General features: G+C 30.2%; 1 protein-coding gene across 4 annotated transcripts in view; it reads right to left on the reverse strand.

Annotated features, from left to right (window-relative positions):
* Positions 1-23,527, reverse strand: part of LOC143233133 ((E3-independent) E2 ubiquitin-conjugating enzyme UBE2O-like) — an 88,127-nt gene that overhangs the window by 48,304 nt on the left and 16,296 nt on the right. For all 4 annotated transcript variants that reach the window (XR_013018000.1, XM_076469067.1, XM_076469068.1 and 1 more), the window contains exons 5-10: positions 18,135-18,281; positions 16,436-16,551; positions 7,604-7,968; positions 3,828-4,000; positions 3,378-3,480; positions 165-270 (exon numbers count right to left, since the gene is read on the reverse strand). Coding sequence is in view for 3 of the 4 variants with exons in the window: in XM_076469067.1 (XP_076325182.1) it covers positions 165-270; positions 3,378-3,480; positions 3,828-4,000; positions 7,604-7,968; positions 16,436-16,551; positions 18,135-18,281 (1,010 nt within the window). In the remaining variant the exon portion in view is untranslated. The remainder of the gene's footprint in view (positions 1-164; positions 271-3,377; positions 3,481-3,827; positions 4,001-7,603; positions 7,969-16,435; positions 16,552-18,134; positions 18,282-23,527) is intronic.

Raw genomic sequence — 23,527 nt, forward strand, 5'->3', positions numbered from 1 at the left:
ATAATAAAAAGAAACAGATAATACACATTTACTGCATTTAAATAGATGGTATTGGTAGTGTCCTTATTTCTGCAACAAAATTCTTAAAATGAGATAAATGTATCTCAAAACATAACACAGATATATAATATTTGTAAAATATTTTTTTAACTGTCAATACATACTGTGGATCAGCTCCTGCTGTATAGGTCTTCATCCAACTGACAAGAGCCGTTCGGCCAGTGTGGTCAACATATTTTACAACTCCATACTGGTATGCTTTAGGATCATCTGAAATATTCAAAAAAAGAAAATTTAGTTTATGTAATACACAGTAAAACTGTTTACATTTACTTGTTTCTTCAGAGAGTCCAGTAGTTAGTTCTTCATACAGCAGTAGAGCAAAAAAAAGAAAGAAAAAAAAAGCCTTATAACTTTAATACACTGAATTGCTAGAGACAAGTACAAATATTCTATTATAAGCTTGAATAAACTTATGTTGTATCATTATAGATATGTTTCTTTATAAGTTAATAAACAAGAAGTCTAATCACTGGAAAATTATTTAAAATTCACTCATTTATGGGTCAAAACATAGTTTTGTATGTAAACAGTGTCTCATACAGCAATAAATTATGTTTCCACAATTCCATACAGGTACAATTTTACAGTAAACTAGTACTATATATAAACTGTCTTTGTTATAAATATCATCAAACTCAGCCTCTTTTTAACAAATAAAAGCTTTATAAATTAGGGTTAACAATTTTTTTTTAAAAAGTACAAGTCTATCTGGGTAAATTAAACAGCAACCTTTACACTCCAACAGAATGGCTGATACTGGTCTAACTCTCTAGCAAGCACTAATGAATTTTATTAATTCAGTTTAACTGATAACAGGTAATATAGTTTATAACTACAGTTTTCAGTTAGAATGTTATACTCCTCATCCACAATGCAAACTTCATATGGCTCAATGGATCATCTACAGAATTAAAGATCTATACCTACATTCTTCTTTTTGTTAAGATGAAACTTGGCTTCTTAAGAACAAACTCATCCAAGATTAGAATAATTAAATGTCAGAATTTAGGCTTCTTCTCAACAATGTCACAAAATACAAAATATTTGTAATTTTTGGCAACACTTTATCAGGTGACACTTCACATCTACTAAATCACAATTATTATGGCTCCAGAGAGAAGACATTCTATCAATAATTTTATATTACAGCTGTATTTTCTTACTGAATCATGCACCATTTAGTAGTTCTTTCCACGTATATTAGACAACAGAAAATTCACTGTACAAGATAATTTTCAAATTATGTAATTACAATAAATACTTAAAAGCAGTAGCAACATAACCTTTTCACTGCAGTTGGAAAGACAACTATTGTATCAAACATATCAATATGCAATAAAAGAACTGAATGTAGTCATATTTATATGCAAAAACAGCTCATTTGGGTTGAGAAAATATTTTACATATTTTTTTGGTCAATTTTAAGTGACTTTTACTGTTTTCAACTTTCCTCTAATGCATTTCTTTATAAAGTTTCATATAATCGCTTAGAAAAAAAAACTATTTCATAACTGTGAAACAAAAGTATGACTACATTCAGTGATGTCGAGAAACCCACTTGTTGAGAAATATGCAAATGCAAAATCGGCTCGTTTGGGTTGAGAAACATATTTTCTCAACCCAAACGAGCCGTTTTTGCATATAAATTTCTCAACAAGTGGGTTTCTCGACATCACTGAATGTAGTCATACTTTTGTTTCACAGTTATGAAATAGTTTTTTTTCTAAGCGATTATATGAAACTTTATAAAGAAATGCATTAGAGGAAAGTTGAAAACAGTAAAAGTCACTTAAAATTGACCACAGAGTAGAGTTGCCCAAACCATTAAAAGCATATATATACACACACAGAAATATATATATATATAACAAGATTCACCTGAGAGGCATAAAAAACATTCTATCTTATACTACTATGTGAGCCATAACTTAACATATCACAAGGTTGTATAGTTAATCAAACATATCTTTAAAAAATCACAAGAAATAGTTAAGTTTCAAGGATATGTGTTGTTACTTATATATTTATGCAGCAAATAAATTTGGACAATTTCACATTTTCAAACGTAAATAATTTCTATAATTTATTATGTGGCAAAAAATAATTCACACCAACACAGCAACAATTCATGCAATGACCATTTCCATTTTATTATTTCAGCTGCTCTTTATTGAAATATATAAACTAATCAGTACCTACAGTAAGCACCAGTGGTTAAAAACAAATGTTTATACACTAACAGTGTTTCTCATTCTCTTCTTGATTTAATATGACCAACAGAAAATAAACTACTGTTATTGGTTTATTTACCAAAATACTAAATAAGTCACAACCAAATTTTATGGAAGACTATACAGAATGATAAAATGTCTAATAGAAAATAAAAGGCTGTAATGCTAAATTGTTAAGCCATCTAATATTAACAATGTCTATTAATAAAAAAAACTTTATAATAGGGTAAAGGTCACTTCTTATTCAGAATAAGTGAAATTACAGATTTTACATTTAGAATGACAGGATGTTAAGTTAAATTAATTACTTTTAAATGCCTTTAATCCAAAAATTAGCTCAAGCTTTGTGTACATGGGTAAGGAAAAGTTGGAACAGATATGTTTTATAGAAAAAGACTAATTAGATAGTAAATATATAATTATTGAAAGAAAACAGTGTATACTTTTCTACCAGGAGAGATAAATTAAAAAAAAAACATTTTCAGCACAATTCTGTTGTCACTAATGTTGAAAATATCTGAATACTGAGAATAACTGTTCTTTGTTGTTTTTTTCTGCACAAAATATTAGAAACTTGAAGTTTTTCAGTGGAAATTTAGATCAATAAATTTATAGTAACATTTCTATTAATAATTGTTAACTACAAAGATTAATGCATCAGTGAAATTAACCATCTTTCTAATTGTGATACTGAATATCCCCTCCAGTTTCATGTTCATAATCCATTTTAATCATTACAGAATTTTTTGTAGCTAAGTAAGGACAAAGAAAAAAATCATTTTAAAAATACTTTAATGAATTTATCAAAATGAAATATGCCATAGAGAACATTAAAATATACAAATGTAATTTTAATAAAATGATATTTTAAATATTTCTCTCTAAAGTAATTAGTTTATAAAATGTCTAATGACTTGTTTTTATATGTTTACCATTTCAAATATATCATTATACTACTCCAATAAAATATGCAGCCAAGAAAGATAAACCATAGAGTACAGGCGTTTTATTATAAACACACGCATGCATATAGAATACTGAGGCATCTGTACACTAAAAACATAGAACATTTTCTCATCTCACCTTTATTTTCTACTACAAAATCACCTGGAAAAAACTCATGCCCATCTAGATGATGTACAGGGTAAAGATCCGACGATAAAACTTGTGATTCTACAGATCCATCCTTCATTTGTTAAATAAAAAAGCCCATGAAAAAATGGTGAGCTTAGACACGATGATCACAAATCCATACAACATCAGTTGAATAAACAAAGTTTAAACTTTAAAAACTGTTCAACATAAGATTACACAAGCAAAACACGAATACTTATTCACTTCAAAGATATTACTGAACTTTGATAATCAAAATGCCAAGTAAAATTTCAGTATATCATAGTCACTCTTTTCTTACCTTACAGGGATTTGTAATTTTCTAATATGTTTTATACATCATTATTCATTCTAAACAGAAACATATAATTAAGTTTTATGTTAAAGTTTCAATATTTCTTTCTGATAAGCTAAATTTACCTGCCACACCACATCAGCTGAAGTTTCTGTTACTAGAGTATCTGTCACAACTTTGTCTCCTACATTGATAAGCAAATTTCGTTTCCTAAGTTTTCTTCTTGCTTTTTTCAACTTTTTCTTTTTCAACATTTTTGTCACAAGTGTTGGGCCTCTTTTGGCTTTATGTTTTATGCCTCCAAAGACAAAATAACATTCAAATAAATCTCTAGAATGGAAAAAATGCAATACAAATAAACATTGAATTTCACACATTTTGAACAACTTTCACTGTACAATGTAACTGAATTGTAGCCTACTCAAACAGTTAGTAATAAAATCACATACAAGTTTGAAATATACCTAATGAACATAAGACAGTTCTTCAATATTTTACATATTCTTTAATAAAAAAATAAAAGAATATATAATAATGATTCCTGCAACAAGAAGTAATAAATTGTTTATTATAAATATGAATAGTTAACTTATCAAGGAAGTGCAAATCACACATGCATTATATTTTCTTTTCATAAGCAAGTGAATCTTAGATCAGGACACTAAAACATTTGACAGTGTGAAGTCTATACAAGTCTTTGATTACGGCACTAAAAGCCTATCGTTATAAGCTACTTACAAGTATGTACTGGGGCAAAGTACTGATAACCTTATATTGTAAACCTTCTATAAACAACTCTTTGATCAAAGGAATAAAATGCATGAAAACATTAATACTTTATTTCCCAGTCAGTAAAAAAGGCACCAAACCATCTACTACTGTACTTGTGTGTTTTTGTTTTAACCTTGTTCTACATACGAAAGAAAAAACGAACATAAAAAAATAAAGATGTACATTTACGAAATTTCCTTTAGTTGAACTACCAATTCAAAATTTCTTTTTCTTACATTCAAACTCCTTCCACAGAAAACAAGTTTTTACTCTACTAGTTTCCCCACACAGACAGAGCATGTTGATGTTAACCATTTCAAGGCCATGAGCACATAAATGTTCCCATCTATAGCAAAGCACTGTCATTTTCAAATATGTGGGACATACTTTATAACTTTTATTTTAGATTTGAAAAGGTGTGATACTAAGGAAGTGTTCTAATATGTCATCTCGCAGTAAAATATAAATCTTTCTTAAAAAACTACCAGCTGTGATTCTCTTTTTCCTACAGTGAACAACATTGTCACGTCCAATAAAATAAAGTGGAGGAAAAGGATATTTCAAATGTTATTGATTCTAACAGAGGAACCAAGAACGATCCATTCAAGCCAAGCAAGAAAAAAAAAAGAGAAAAATATTCCATCATCTTCCCATGTCTTAGACAAAAATTCTCAAACAGTGACAATATTACACTTATCTATTGAAAAAAATGGCTAAGACATATTTATACAGCATAGTTCAGAGCACCTATAATCTAAGTCAACAAGCAAAAGGAAAAAGGTCTGCAAAGAAAGGTTAAAATGTAATAGGTTAATTGCTCAGTCACGTGCAATGAAGGAACACATGGATCTTTGAGACAATCCAATTCAGGAGAGAGCAGGAATTAGAAAGATGTGCAATACATAAGAGGCAAATACCAAAAACACATTTCTGACAAATACCTACCTTCACTCATAAGATTAGCTATTTTCATTCATTGCTAACCTATATGCAAACTTTTATCTACATGCATGCCAAGAGCCCTCATGCTAACCTTATCAAATGCAGTAAGGGAAATGCCAGAAAATCTTCTGCATAACCATCATTTTTAAAAAAACTGCAAACAAAAGTCTATATTTTCAGAATGGATCAAAGATATGATACTTGAAATACATTTAAGCAAAGAGAAAGTTATTAGACAATAATATAGCAAAAACAGTACCCTCAACAAAAGAAGCAAAGAAAAACTACAAAATCAATGTAAATCTTTGGATAATTACAAAGGATATTCATTACAAAGGATAATGAAGGGAACAGGTTGCACTAGCTACTAACTCAATATACAAAAATAAACAAGAACAAGATGATTAAAAGAGCTCAACAGAATTTACAAATTCTTCCAATAAATTATTGTGCAAGATTAGCTTAAAGAACAATACAACAAACATCAACCAAAAACCCCAGAATTAAAACAAAAACAGTAAAATATTCAGTGCTCAAACTATAATAAAATGAATCTTGAGAACATATGACTTACAGTAAAAAAGAACCTGATACAAGTATTGACCGGGTTACCACACTTTCAGCTGAAAAATATTCAAGAATAATTATTGATTTTTTTTTCAAAATATTTTCATGAATTTCAATAATTTTTCCATATTTTTTCTTAAAATCTCTAACATAACATTGGATTCACCTCTGCATCAATACTAATGCTCACCAACAATATAACCAAGTCATATGCACAGGATTATGTATGCAACTTATTGCAAAATATTTGTCATTACATATTTAGCACTAATGTTTCTATAAAAATGTAATACATTAGTCAATAATTTTTAAATCAAATTCCTGAATATTTCCCAACTTCAAGAATGCATGGGAATTCTGAATGAAGGAATTACACAATTCTCAAAAAACCTAAGTAACAAATAAATAAATGCATGGTCACAAGTCCATAAGCAAATAAGTGTAAGCTTTTCAAAAATATTTTGATTTGGAGAGAAATATAGCAAAATGTTCTGAAAAAAACAATCTCTTGAAGAAAATGCATCAAAAACACACTTCAATTAAAGCCAGAAAAATATGCATTGGCTGAAGATCATCAACAAAACAAATTTATAAAGCTAAACAATGCAGCAGATATTATAGTGTACCTGGACTTAAGGTAAATGTTGCTAATAATTGAGAAATCACATAATCTGACAAATGATAACAAATTGAGAATAGTAATGCTCATTATATGACTATTATTTATACAGAAGTACTTACATTGTGAGTTTCATATGTTTAAACAATGTGTGGAAAGTGGTGGCATGTGACACTGCTTGTGAAGTAACTGAACAAAAAGTGTGATGTCAAGTTTCAGCATTAAGGATTGACATTTAAAATTTTGTTTTTACAAACCTTGGGTCTCTCAATATAAAGCACATTTATATCATTAGAGAAAAATCTTTCTTCTTCTTTATTAAGACTTTGAACAATTTAACATTTGAGATACAATGGTAAATGAGCAGTGGGTGTGATTAGATTGGGTGGGAAAGATCAAACAATATGGTAACACATGGACATACATTAGGATGTATTCGGTTAATTACATGTACAAAAATTAAAAAAATGTTATTTAGAGTAAAACTATTCACAAGATTAAGCTGTTTCTGGCAAATATTTTATCAAAATAGAACAAGTCAGCCTGATGTTTCTAGCAAAAATGTAAATATATAAATCAGAATATTACAAAATTATTTCTTCATTTTCAAGTTAGTTTGTTACAACTTACAAAAATCCTAATGAAAGTTCTGGATGTTAATTATATCATTAAATAGCTTTTGTTTTTATCAATAAATATCTTTCACAAAGGGAAATAAATTAGCTTAAGATCATGAAACAGAAAAGTGATTGCCTGAGCACACTTACAAACATTACCTTTGAGGTCAATAATCAAAGAGTATGTTTGGTTGAAGTGATAGACATCATTCCAGAAACAGTACATTCACCCTTCTAATAATCATGTATGATATTCATTTTTGCACACATTATGTAAAGATTAAATCCCTTGTTTACATACACAGCATGTCAAGTAAGTTTTTATCACAATGCACATATCATGTTATCTACATAAACCAACTCTATAATAAAGGGTTTATCTTACCAGCATTTGTTTTCTCTACTGATGATGCAGTAGACAAGCTAGTCATAGAAGCACTATCTGAGGCACAACCTACATCATCATCATCTACATCCTCAAACTCTGAATCAGTTTCATCGACTTGCTTTTGATCTTTATTTGGTACATAAGCCTTCTGATCAACCTGTGATGACATTTCCAGGACTGACTGTTGGGTTTCTTCAGGTTCTGACTTCATGATCTCCAATACATTTTCAGGACAAAGTCGATGTGATATTTCTCTTTGCCATTCATCCAAGGGTAAGATTCTATCAGTCTCTTTAACAACATAAAAGTTTCTGTCCCCAATTTGAAGAGCACAGGGTTCTAGGACATGCATCATCTTTACCCTGGAATGTGTACAAATTATTCACAAATCTTTACAAGAACTAGGAACACTTACATGATATCTGTTTAAATGCATTTAAACACTTATCAAGGAGTCATAACTGAGGACCTCAGTTACCACTGAACCTGTTACCCAAACAACGTTTGATTATCTTCACAATTCATAAACTATTCATAAAAAGAATATATTCTGTAATAATTTATTGATATAATGAAAATTTGTTGCTATCATAAGAAATTTAAAACACCTATTTTATTAAATATTTGTCACATTAGAACTTGAAATTCATACTGCAATAGCATCCTTTAACACTCAAGAGATTTTCCTTTAGCTCTGAAGCAGATGCACCTGATGAAATCAATAAAGTTTCATCCAGTTTATCAATAAAGTTTCATCCAGTTTATTTTTATGTAATTTAAAAAACCTTTTCTTTTTATTCTCAGTATCTTTGTTTATTTTTTTCAATTTTAAGAATATATCTTCACACAATAAATATGAACACAAGTTGAGGAAATACACCTTTTTATTTCCTAACAAGGCACCATAAGTACAAACAAATAACTCTTTTTCATGGATACCTCATTCTCACCAGATCTATTTGCTTGAGTTATTCTAAACAAATAGAGGGTGCTATATGAAAAGAGAAAATGTTAGAAAGCTAAGTATTATAATATTGCAGATTTTTTAATGTTACTTTGTTTTATTATTTTTATCATTTAAAATTATAGTTAAATAACCAAAATCAGTATAAAAGTATTTATAGGAGAAGTCTTACCTGTTACTATAGTAATGCTGGTATAAATAAATGGTTTTTATATAATAGGAATAATCAAAACATTGTTAACGTCACTGACATTTTGATGACAGAAATTTCTTTGAAATACAAGGTTATAGGTTATTTAACAGGGTAAAAAGAGTAAAGAGAAGGAGAGTAGTGGCTCTATATATAAAATGTGAATTACATCATGTTGAAGTTAAGAATATTAAGGATAACAGCAAGGAGGTAGAATCAATTTGGGTTTTTGTTAGTGGATATGAAGGAAAAAGTTCTAAGTAGAAACTCATTGCAGATCATGAGATGAAACTAACGAAATTAGTGTGAAACTTTACAGTAAGATTTCAGCTGCTACTGAATCAATGATTATGGGTGATTTTAATTTTATACATATAAATTGAGAAACATTAGAATCAAACTATAAGGGATAAAGGTTTCTGAAAACAGTTTAAGATAAATTTCTTCACCAACTGTTCAAGGAACCAACTAGAAATAATGCTATTTTAGATTTATTGTTAACTTCTAAATATAGAAATGGTTGAAATGTGGAAATTGGGGAGTATCTAAATACAAGTGATCATTGCTGTATTAGGTTTGATGTTTTGCTGCATGTGGAAATCAGGAATAATGATATTTTGATATCAACTTTCAAAAATGAAAATTTTGAAGGGATGCAACAAGAATTTTCTATTGTGAATTAGGCAGCTGAGTTATCTGGAGACACTGAGCAAACATGGAAAATTTTTAAAGAAAAATTGTTTTTAATATCAAACAAATATATTCCTTATAGAAAAAACAGGGTAGCTGCATGAAAAAAAAAAACAGGTTGAATCACAGAGGATATGAAAGATAAAATAAGAGAAAAGCATCACAATTTTAAGAAATTTAAATTGATTTAGAAGATTAGAAAAGATCAAGAATATTGGCCAAAAAGGAAATTAAGACATTCAAAAGGATGTATGAAAAGTATTTGACTGAAAGCATAGAAATTAGCAGTAGGAATTTTTTTCAAAAGTACATTAGGAGTAAACAAAATGTTAGGTTGGAGATAGCATCCTTGAAGGATGATAAAGGAAGGCTTGTATCTAATTATTATGGAATGGCTAGATTATTAAATTTTCCTTTTTCTTCAGCTTTTACTTATAAAGACTTATGGAATGTTCCTATTATTACTATGCATAAATTTTGACCTTGTTAAAATAAAATTGGAAAGTTTAAAGAATGATAAGCTTCCTCAGTCAAATAACATTCCCCCTGAGGGTTTTAAAGGATGTCACGGATTGGACAGTGAACTACTTGCTACAATTTTTTGTAAGTCTTTGAATAGTGGACAAGTACCAACAAATTGGAAATTAGCTAATGTCATTCCTATCTTCAAAGAAGATAACAGAAGTTGTCCCAGTAATTATAGGCCTATTTATTAGCCTTACATCAGTTGTGGAAGAAGTTTTGGAAAGTCTGATAAAAGATACTTTGCACAGTCATTTAACAAAACTTAAAATGTTATTGGATAGTGAACATGGTTTCACTAATGGAAAATCTTGCCTTACAAACATTTTGACATGCTTTGAAAATGTTACTACATATATAGATGAGGGTAAGGGTGTAGATTTGGTTTACCTCGATTTTTAGAAAGCATTTAACAAAGATCCACATAAAAGGGTTGTAAAGAAACTTATTTCTATATATGTGGGGGATAAATTAACTAACTGCATATAAGAGTGGCTTGATGAAAGCAGAGAGTTGTTATAAATGGAGTTCAGTAAAACTTGATTAATGTTGTAACTGGTATATGTTAAGGCTCAGTCTTAGGACCATTGATCTTTTTATTTTGCATCAATGACAAAGATGGAAGAATTGTCAATGAGTTACTTAAATTTGCTGATGATATCAAGGTCCTGGTGTTGCTGGCTGTAAAGATAATGCTGCTGGTCTACAAAAGGATTTAGATCATTGAGTTGAGAAAATAAATGGGAGATGGGTTTCAATTATATCAAAAGCAAGATATTACATGTAGATTACTATAATTTAAATTATAAATATACTTTGGATGAGAATAACCTTAACAGTGTCATGACAGAAAAGGATCTTGGTGTAATGATTGATCTGTCTTTCAAGCCATCTATGCAGTGTGATGTTGCTAATGGTAACACAAATAGGATTTTAAGTTGTATCAACATAAATATCGAATACACATCTAAAGAAGTTAAAATTTCATTAAATAGGTCATTGTTAGGCCACATTTGGAGTATTGTGTTCAGTCTTGGGTTCCTTACATTGTAAAGGACATTGAATTGCTCAAAATGGTACTTGGACAGAGGGGTTGTTATATGAGGGGAGATTAAGATCCTTAAAGCTATTTTCTCTTTCAAAAAGAAGAGTTAGAGGGGATCTGACTGAAGTGTTTGAGATTGTAAAAAAAAAAAAAAGGTAATGCTTATATATCAACATTTTTTATATTTAACAGCAAGAATTATACAACTATGGGACACAAATGTAGATTTAGGCTGGGTAGAAGCCATCTTCAGTTTAGATAATTTTATTTTTCAAATAGGGAGGTGGGCCTATGGAATAGGTTGTCTTTGGATGTTGTGGAGGCAGTAAATTTAAATGGGTTTAAAAGAAATCTTGATAGATATACAAATCATAAAGTTTGGCTTTAAAATTTCTTTTTCTTTTTAGTTTGGCTTAGAGGATGAGAAAGCCAAGATGAACCAAAAAGCCCCTTGTTATCCCTAAACACTAAGTTGTTATTATGTTAAATAACAAACATGCACTTTTCATATCCAACACTATTTCCTTTTGTATTATTCTTTTTGATAATAATGATATCAAACTGAACTACGAAACTACCATGGAATATTTATTAGGACTTAGAAATACTTTAGTGCATGTTTTTAGATCAAACGTCAAACTTGCCATCTTAAGTGTTTCCTTATATACATAAATGAAAACCTTTCATTGTAGGAATTGAATACACAAAATCTAACACTTAAATACATTTTACCAAAGACCACAACTTGCCTACATTTACCACACACATTAAAACCACTTATGAATCATAACCTTCTTGCCTGTTATAGTCTTCATATCAGTTTCTCTACATTAGCTCTTAACTTCAAATACTTTATTTTTAATTACATCCTTCTAAATTACAATAAGTTTTAATTACACTCTTATCTTCCAAACTCACTTCACCTTCATCCATGTCTTTAATTAATCCTACCAACTATTATAAAATTTCTTATAGAAAACCTCACTTTCAAACTAAATCCCAGAATTAACTTTGCTTATTTGTATAAATTACAAAAACACAAGCACTAAAACAGACTTTTAAATGCTGAGAATGAAAAGTCCAAAAACATTCAACAAGAAACCATCCTCAAACAGGCTAACACTAAGTAGTTAACAAAATTCCTTTCGTCAATACACATCATCTAAAACTCATGAATATCTCATATACCCTAAAACAAATGCATTTCTATCTACTTCAGTTTACTTATCCATTATAATAAATTATCTTCACAATTCCTGTTATTTTCTTACATAAAAACCAAAACTTTCAAAATATCCTGTTCATGCTAAAGTAAATTATCCACTCTCAGAGTAACTACTGACCTTGTAATAAAGTTCATTGTCATTCTCTTAGAAACACAAGCAAAATCACTTCAAAACCAAGAAAGAGACAACTTGTACTGTACAAACACCAACTATCTCTTACATTGTGGATAAATATAACCATAAGTATGACAGACAAACTATATTCTGTGTTCTTTAGTGCATTATTTAAGTAAATAAAATCTATTTAGTTTACTAATACCATCATTATAAAAATAGTAGGCTTAGATTTTCTTGATAAATAACAGAAAAAAATAAGGTATCAAAGATATGTATAATATTTTTTGTTTTTCAAGTATAATTTTTATTTATTTCTACAAAAGTAACTACTATGTAAAAGTAAGAAACTTATTTTATGAGACACAGTTAGATTGGGAAAGATAATGAAAAAAAATATTAATAATCATAAAAATTCTTCATAAAATATACTCATAAGCAGCTTGTGTGTAACATCATTCAATTCCATAACATGAGTAATGCATTTGCTGAGTAATTTACATATGTAATGGGATTATTAGTTAGACACAGTTTAAAAAAATCTGAAAAAAATATTTGACATTCATTTAGCAGGTTTTAGAGATTGAAAATTTTTATTTGAAGAAAAGTATTTTTAATTTTACTTAAATAACCACTTTACATTTGAAACAGTCAATACTCTAATTACATATATCCAGTGACATATTTTTGGTCAAAACATTTAAAATATTTGATTTTTTGTGCATAAAAGTATTTTAATGTTTACATAAAGTTTGTTACATTTTGTGAAGATACTCAAAATATATTAAAAGTTGTGGTATAGAAACTGATGGTTACAAGATCAGTCACATTGATTGACCACGTAGTGAAAAAGTTAAATCAACCTAACTACTACCCTATCAGTGGCACGATTCTCTTAGGTATAAAAACTGTCTTCCAATCTGGAGCAGTTACAGATAAGAAATACAATTATTAACACACAACTCTTAACACTACTAATCCATTTGGAATAAATAGGTCGAAATGTACATGTCATAATATTTTACATTCAAAATTTAATTAAACTGTTTTATTATTAATGTATATGAATAAATATGGCATCAAAACACAGTTAATAAATAAAATTGTACTGTATTTAAGCTTCATATTCTTAAGAGAATATGGAAATACTTTAAAAACCCTCAATCTTCCCTAGTATGAGAACTGTGGCATTTGCTCTCCAGCTCTTTCCTGTTCTCAAATTTACCACCTATCCAAAACATAAATTTTAGCATAAATTACTTATTACAATATATACATTAGTCAGACAAAGCATGACTTTTATAGCCTTAAATCTTATTTGTTTAAGGAACCATAAACTAGAAAATCAGACCCACCTGTCACATCCTCTCTCTCTTGTAAATTGCCAATAGTTTTTTTTCTGATGTTCTATATAATTTATAACAGATAAAAAGCCAAAGATTTAATCTATCAAATGTTGTATTATATTACATTTGTTTTTGTACAGAGAGCCATCTAGATTGCTTTCAATTTGTATATTATTCACACAAGACACATATTTACAAGTTTAGGTGAATTTTTAAAAGTTCTTATCACACAGTTAGAAAGCCAGAAAAATTATAATAGTTATAGGACATTTTCCAATTTTTACATATTATTCTGGGTCTTTAGATGTAGTATTTAGTTAAATCAAAAGTTTAGTGATGTAATACTATTAGTTTAAAAAGTAGGTTTAATTTCATTTATAGTCAATGCAAAAAAAGAAGGCCCAGGTAAATACTTTATTCTTTATAAAAGTAAATTAGGTATAAAAATTAAAATTTATTAAGTTAGATAAAGTTAGATGAGGTAAAATAAAGAAAAAGTAAATAATAATAATTCTTCTTGAGGTGTGTTTGTGAACTGCTCATGTGATATGTAATTCAATAAGATAATATGAGCTACACATTTGTCAAGTGATTTAGAATAAAACAATAAAATTAAATAAAAATAGATGTATGCCTTACAAGTTTCAAGCTATTTATGATAACCAACTGTGGTTTGCTCTAACAATTTGCAGTCATTCTAGAAAGAAGAAAAGAGTTATTGAGAATTACTTCCTACTTCTTTATGGTGGTTACAAAGTCAAAAAAATCAAACAACCCTGTACAGAGTTACAGCAGAGTAAATGACAGAAAAAATATTATGCTTTTCTGAAAAAAAAAAGTTGATCTTTATTTAGGAGGTTTTGGGGATTATACAAGTGAAACCTAAAACTTTTCAAATGAAAAAGAGTATGTTTAATCTTAACATGGAAATCACTTTGCACTCAAAGTAGTCAACATTTTGACTCCATATATTCATGGAAAAGTTTTTAGTGAAAATTTTTCTTTAAAAATTCTGACTTTTTGTCTCCAAAACACTTAATATTTATTGAAAGTATGCCAAGTTTCATAAGATACATGAAGTATTGTCACAGTCACAGTATGTATACTACCGTAATCACACAGTGGTCAGAATATTAGGTAAAATATACGACCTCAATACAATATGGTTAACCCTCATGGCATCAACCATGACTAGCATCAGTGACCTCCGAATAACGTCTTTTTTAGCATTTAAACATTATATATCTACTTTAGACTTTTTGACTGTCACTTTTATGTATTTACCTTCCTTACTTTACACCTTTTATATTCCTTACCAAATTCCTAATACTTAAAGTACCACTTATATTTACCTATTATTTTTAATTTTTTGATTTTATACAAATTTTTTATTTCCAATTGTTACTTATTTTATAACATTGCAACTGTATCTCTAAATTTTTACAGTTGCAAACCTATGTTAGATTTGTCTTTAAAATAAAATAGGATGTAAACAACAAATAAATCTTTTGCCTGGGTTTGGGTGCCAGCAAATAACTGGTGATGTCATCTCAGAAGCCCTACAAATCTTGTGTGCCCTCAGGAGTGTTATAGACTATTTTGGGCATCAAATATTCAAATTACTTTCTGCTGTGATGATCAATAAATGTTAGATATTTGCCACTTTAACTCATGCTCCATTGATAGAAATAACGTATTACTTACAGCATGCAAATTGGTCATTTCATGATATATTTAAACACATACTACATATAAATGGTAATAACTGAATGATCAGAACAGCTACACATAAGATGTTTTTTTCTATTTTTGAAATTCTGTGACAATACTTAAATCAGTTTTTACGTGGGTAAATTACTGCCTAATCATTTAGTTTTTCTTAAAAAGGCAGATATGATGTAGGTTCATACATACACTTTCAACTATCCTATTATATTGTTTTTCCTTTAATCTTAAAGCATTTATGCATGCTGAAACATATAAGCATTGTGACAACCAATGTTTCAGTTAATGTTGGCTAATAAAGTGACATGCTAAAGTGAAAGGCTAAATATTATTCTTACCAAATGAATGTGATACTTTTGGAGATCTGTAACGTCTAATATTTTTGTAATATGTTTTCATTTGTAATAAAAATTCTTTAATTACTGAAAATAACTTTGAATTGTCATATTCCTTTTTACTCCAACTTTCAGCAGACCACACCTTTCTCTGTCCAATTTAAGTTATTTCACACAAAAATAAAGTTCAATGAAAGAAAAAATAATCCTAAATAAATGGGTGAAGCAACAGATAACATTAAAGCAAGATTTAAAAGATGCTTTTATTCTGATCCATTTTGACTGTCTGACATTGAGCTAAACAACTTCATGCACTTACAATGTGTTTGAATATTTTTGGCTTAAAAAGATGTTTTGTAATTAGTCAGCTGTCTGTCAATCAGCCAGTAAAAGAAGACTCAAATATTGATGGTGGTTTAGCATCAACATTAAATAAATCACACAAGAAGCTCTTAGTAACAGCATCCATACCTCCTCTTCCCACCAATTTCTCACACAAATAAAAACAAAGAAATCTATTGTATCCTATGCAAAACAATTTAACTTTTATATGGGATTGCATGTTTTAAAATTAAATGTTAGAATAAGTAATGTACATAACAAATAGGAAATTGCTAGATAAAACACACTCAACAGTAAAATTTAATCAATCAATTAAAGAAATCAGCCAACCTCCTCAAGTCATCGCCCTCAACAGTGTTTTGGGGTTGCTCGACACCAGCATCACATCCAATTTTACTACTGAAGGCTCTACACAACCACTGCACTTCCATGGAAGTAATATGAACCTTTAAAAAACATCACAAATTACACAGAATACCAAATAAAAAGAACTGTTTAAATATCCTTTTTGTTTAATGTATTGACACACACATAAAAATAAATACATATACTTTGTAAACAAATTATAAAATGAAAGGTTAATAAAATTAAGTTGTGATGCTATAAAATCATATGTTTAGATTGATGTTTTTCACCCATGCATAGAATCAGACCAACCTAGTAACATATCCTTTGGACCAAAAAAAAAAAAAAAAAAGTAATAAACTAAAACAATAGGAAAGGTATAGTCAATTACAATTTATTTTTGGCATATAACTCAAATGAAGCAAGTCCACTGTTATATAAACACAAATAATGACGGCACTATATTTACATTTTTCCATTATCATTCTAACCAACAATGATTTCATGTATTCATGCCATAAAGCTATGTAGCTTAAACATTTCTGAAAACTCATTTATGAAAGAATATTGTGTTGAAGTTTTGCTGTAACAATACCTATTAATTAAACCTACTATACATAATGCAAAAAACTGTATAACTTATATTCCCAACTGTTAACCTAAGAAAAAAGAATAATATATAATGCTGATAAAACTTATATCCAACATCACTTCTTTCTCAGTTTGCCTATTATGAGTAATATGACACAGGAGTACAAAAAGGGGTATATTACTGAAAACAGAAATTAATAAACCCATATATACAAATATGGTAAACATTTGTTAATACTCACATCATACATGCACCTGGTAATAAAGTGAAAAATATACTTATTTGTTCAGTTTTTAATAAAAATAATCAGTGTAACTATACAAAAATGCTTTGCTACAGGTAATAGTTCAGAAAATTGTGCATATTTACAAATACTGTAAGAAATTACATATACCCACCATCAGTCATCTAATATACATAAGAACCTTTCAACAAACATATTTATGCCACTATTAATCTTGATAACAAAGAAACCACCATTAAACATCTCATTAAATCACAGAGCATGACAGAAGTCAAACTATAGCAAATTTTAAGCAACTGCGATGTGTTTTTAAAACAAACAGTTTAAAATATCACTTCTGATTTAATCTAAACACCCATCAGTTACTAAATCTTGCTGATATAAAACTGTTATATATCTTATGTAAGTTTATTACTGCATTTCATTTATTTTAATATTTTTAATATTATTATAACACTTTACATTAAATGTATTGCTTTGACCAGCAAACCTAATTTTTAAACAATAACTATATCACATTCCAACAATATTGATGTAGTCTAGCATACTCTTCATTTACTGTCATTTAAAAATCAAATTTGTTGGCTATGAAGCTCCAAACATTACAAAAAATACACAAGCAAAAACATTATAATCCAAAGCTTTTTGCAATCTTTGTAAAATATGGTTTCAAATATTTAATCAGCATGAAAACTTTAAAAACTGATTTAAAAAAAATCTAAATGCTTTGTTAAACATTTTATAAAATATCTGCTTTATTTTTTGTATGTGAATTACTCAGTTAAGAAAAGACATCTTTACCATCTACATTTTCTACTTCCACAGCAGGTTTCAAACTATGTACTTACACTTTCTACTGTTAGTCTCACAAAGGAAGATGGCTTGAAGCTCTGTGTGTCTTTTGTGGTGTGTAGCCACTTTGCATTTTTTAAGCAATGAGATGGTCCCCAAAGTTGCTGACCTGGATAGAAGCTATACCTTCGAAATTCTGACACCTTTGCAGAACAAAATGTAATTACAACACTGTTCATACTTTTGTATGAAGAGTATTTCATTTTACTTTCAACTAAGCATTGTGTTGGACAAAAGAAAATTTAAAACAGTAAGAAAAAATCAATTACTATCATTAATAAATAATCTCAACAAACTTAAATGCTTGATGCAAAATTAAAAATCTTTTATTTTACACACACAAGTTACAAATTCTTATCTAATCTAAATACATTTGTAACACTGAGTTTTATGCATGTTTCTAAACCTTGTAAACCTCAAGCATGATAATCAGAAACATGAAAGAATTAAAACTTCAACTCAGTCTTTACAATACTATTCTGACATTCAGATATGTGTGTCTCAGTTCAAACAATTACATGTATATCTAACATTTCTGTTTGTTTTTAAACATTATTACGTATTCTGAAAAATTCTTCAATGCTGTTTCATGACTAAAAACAATATGTACTAATCCCAAAGTGATTCAACTGGTTAAAATGTTGCACATCCTTCATATAATTATACGTATTTTACAAGTTATCTTTAATATTTTTGTTTAATTTTGGCATACAAGGCATCCCTAATTTAGCAGTGATAAACTAGAGAGAAGACAGCTATTCAATATCATCCACAGTCAATGCTTCAGCTACTCTATTACCAATGAATGGTGCAATTGATCATCACATTAAAGCACCACTACAGATTAAAGGGTAAGTATGTTTGGTGTGAAGACAATGCTAATGATAACTCATTAGATGATGAAGACAAAGAGGAAAATATCAGTTCCTAAACAACAGTAAGTCATGTAATGAGTGTGGCATTAACAACTAAAGGATATATATATAAGAAGACACTTCCATAAGAAAATACATTGCACAGACATTTCTGCCAAACAAACTCAGAATATCTGAATGGATTCAACAGATATCATTTCTGTACTACATAAAAATCACAAGATCCAGCTGTCAGATCAGTGGAAAAGCTAATAAAAAGAGGTATCCAGGTAGGTATTATCTGTACAGAAAGAGTTAAATTTAGACAGAAATCATAAAACTGATCAATCAGACAGAGAATACAGAAAAAGTGACACATTTTACATATTTTATCCCAAAGAGGTAGTAACTAATAACTCAGATCTTAAACAATAAAAAATGTCTACAGACATTCAAAGCAGATTTTGGTACTGAATGCAAGACCTGCCTTCCAACAACCAAATCAAAAATGGGATAAATAACCTGAAACATGTCTGACAGAACCAAAAGACTGTCTCTAACCTTTACTATGTATTTGTTATTTGGTGCAAACTACTCTAGCTACCTAGCTTTCTCTAAGTGATCAATGCTTAACATTAATCATCTCTATACAGACTGAGTCATTTTGATCAACTGTCCAACCACTATGTAACCATTAAACTATACAAACTGTAACTTTTAATGTAGTAGTATATTTTCACAAAAAATTTTGAATTAAATATTTTTATCCATGAATTTATGAAGTCATCTTTGACTCAGACTCTGGCAAGTCTGAATATAAGATGATTTTAATTTAAATTAAAAGTACCTTCTAAATGAATATAAAGTTTGTTTAGTAACACTATGTAGGCTCGGCCCATTTTACTGACCTTGTAACCACCACACATAAACAAATTTCTAAATGTTTTCTTGAAAATTTCTTTCTGTTATTTGGCTTTAAACTCTCAGTCAGGGTAAGAACGTTATGATGCTCTTTAAATTTGAAACTTCAAAAATTATAATTTTCCAACACTGAAAATATATTTCTGATCAGTACTTACCTCCCCTTACATAGCTAGCTATTTTGTTCAGTTCTGCCATTTATATGCAAATAATGTTTTGTGTATGCAACAAGTCTTGAAGCTCCCACCCATCTTATTCTAATGCAACTCACATGCAAATCACCAGTTTTCAGGGAGGAGGAAGGCTGGAAAGTGTGAGTTGAGGTAGGTACCTATTGGAAATGTATCTTAAGTATAGAAAGATTAAAACTTCCAATACAGTGCATTACCTTTTCTCACATAATTAGCTAGAATCCTCCAGTAAACAGGTATAGAGACAGTTGCAAAGAAGCAAAGGATAATCTCCAAGAGTAGATCTTTGGATTCAAATATCATACATGGAAGTGGGAGACTGCATCATTTCTGAACCAGGTATACTCTATGCCCATTGTGGAAAGATGTCACATATATGGGCAGAAAGACACCAGAGAGCATCTAAGTGGGAGAGAACTATGTCAGAAAGGGATCAGAACCATATGACATGTATTGAACTCAATCCAAGAAAATGTAAAAGTGGGTAAGATTAAAAGGATGTGGCTTTAGATGTAAAATGGCTAGAGTATAATGAACCATATAAGGCAAGTTTACTACATCCAAAACCCTTGCTGCTGGAAGTTGATATCCACACTGGAATAAGATAAGAATTCATTTCATCAGTAAGTCAACTACAATCCAAAACTCAGCCACAGAATATCAACATCCATGTGAGGGCAGGAAAAAAAGATCATACCATCTTCACCTCAACCCCAAAAGAAATCTCATACCCTCGGACCCATAAATCAGACATATGATAACAATGTAAGAAATTGATTAATTGAGCTGGAAACCCTACATCTGGTACTGAAAAGATGTCTGTGAAATGTAAACCATCTCACTCAAATTTAAAATGATAGGAATTGCCCCAAACACAGTAACATCATCAGAATAACAAAAACATTGAGGAATAGTGGAAAAGGAAATGACCATAACAATCTGCAAGTACCTTCAGTATAACCCACAAAAGAGATGTAAAAACAAGAGTATAAATGAGTAACGGAACAGACACATCTATAAAACATATACGAGTACTTAGGATGATTACTTCAGCTCTAAAAAGCAAAACCCAGTCACCAGGAACCATCATCCACATGGGGATGACAGATCCCAATTGAGAGGTGAACTGTAATTCTGATGGCTTATTCCAATGTTACATCTACACCAACAAAACACCACTGTACTACTCTCAACTGACTGGTTTGGTAATCTTTTATGTAAATGTTACATATACATAGTTGTATTTCATTAACACTGTCCACTACCCTAGTGGCTTGGAACTGGAAAGTAGTAAAGACTCTCAAATTCCACTTGTAGAAATGTGAGACAAAAGCAAAGTGGAAAGTTCAGAGGAATGTGAATACTGGAGACAGTGTAACAGATTACCAAGGAGACCTTATTTTGAAAAGCAGGCTGCCTCTAATTTATTAAATTTAAGAGACAGCAGGACTGGGCAGCTATCCCCTTCTGCTTTACCCATGTAATCCATCAGTGAGTATGGTCCAGGACAGGTAAATTAATGAAGCAAACATATCATGAAGACAAACCTACAAACAATCTTGTAAAACACCCTATCTCACAGTGTGCATTTTGTGGACATGGAAATCATAATAAGCAAGTCGAAATGGTCTTACCCTGTGGATTTGAATAGTAAAAGAATACCTGGTCAAGCACCATTCACCACATAGGGAGATCCAGACAACAAGTAGCAATAAACAAAAAGGAAGAATAGTGGAGTAAAATATAAATTACCTAATGATAACGATAATGAGAAGATAAAGATACCATGATCCAATGCAAATAGTGAGATATGAACATACAAGTAGTAGTCAACATGTTCAATTGAAGAAGTGCCTCCAAAGGTGTCTGATTGGATGAGAAGATAGCTTGAACAAAGTACAGAAAGAAGATAATAAAGAAGAATATACTAATCAAATTAAAAGCTGAAGCCAACTGGTGAGGGTGGAAGGAGAAAGATCAGAGGATGTATACAAATGAATAGAGAGGTGGGAATGGATGCCATGAAATGAAGCCATGCAGACAATACAACAGTGAAGAGCACATACAGGACATAGAAGTTTAATGGGAAGGAAACTGGTAAAAAGTAGGAGTTACCCTTTCTAGCCATTGAAGTTTTGGGGAGGAAATAATTATCTGGATAAAGGAGAATATATGATAAAGAGTACATGAAATGTTAATAGCAAATAAAACTAACCTCTGATGTCCACATGCTAAAAGGAGAAATAATTAATAATGGAGAGGCAAAACAATGAGTACATGGACAATGGTTAGAACAAAAGCAAGGTGAGGCAGTGAAAGGCCACATTAACATCTTAATCAGGAAGGATAGCGTGTTGAAGTGAATAACAAATTTGGAAGGAATGCATCATAGGGAAAGAGTTGGAGAGGTAAACAAAGTGTGGGACAAGACAGACTGCTAACCCACAATCAAGGCGACAGAAGATCCCTGATCAAAAAGCCAAGTGATGAAATTGGCAATACAAGGAATAATAGGTCGAGTAAGTGAAAAACCACTGAACCAAAGACCAATGGTAGAAAATGTTCCATTTATTCTTTGATAGATTGTTTAGGCAGATTATTCATGATGAAACTTTGTAGAATGGACAGCAACTGTCTGTTGTGGAAACACAAGTGTAGAGGAGGATGTTTCAAAAGGCGGAAGACTTTCAAAATATCGTCCTCTACACTTGTATCTCCACAACAGATAGTTGCCATCTGTTCTACAATGTTCCATTTATGTTCATAAACCTCCCTGGAGGTAGTGAAAATGGAACTAGCTGAAAAAAAGACAATTGTCAAGACAAATCAATTTCTTTCTCAAAGACATGATAAAAACCAGGCTTGAAGATATAGAACATCAAGGGCTGGATGAAACACTGGTGATTGAGGTTGACATAGAAGGGATGGAGTAAGAGGAAGAGATAATGCAGGGGTAGTTTGGAGCTGGAGTAACCATAAAAACCAAGGTTGAACCAGCTAGTAAATATCAAACAGGAGGACCCAAATTGAGTGGCAAAGATAAGAAGAGGGAAAGACTTTCCCACTTGATTAGCCAGTCCACATGAGTCACCTCCAGGAACAGCTGAAGAATGTGATTGGCAAATTCCTGTTTAGAACAAGCTAACAGTAACCAGTTGTTCATGTAATGATGCAAGCACAACCCTTGAACATGTAAGTGATAGGCAAAATGCTTGGACCACCTGATGAAAAAACATACTGAGCTGAAGGAAGCCTGAAGAGCAATGCACAAAGCTGATAAACCACCACTAGTGAATAAACTAAAAATAGTGTTGTGACTGAGGAGATATCAGGATATGCAAGTATTTGTGACATCTAACTTGGTCATCTACAAATCTGGGGAAAAAGCCCACCCAAAGGTAAGAAACAGTTCCATGGTAAAAC

Source organism: Tachypleus tridentatus, chromosome 12 (assembly GCF_004210375.1).
Source record: "Tachypleus tridentatus isolate NWPU-2018 chromosome 12, ASM421037v1, whole genome shotgun sequence".
NCBI classification, from domain to species: domain Eukaryota; kingdom Metazoa; phylum Arthropoda; class Merostomata; order Xiphosura; family Limulidae; genus Tachypleus; species Tachypleus tridentatus.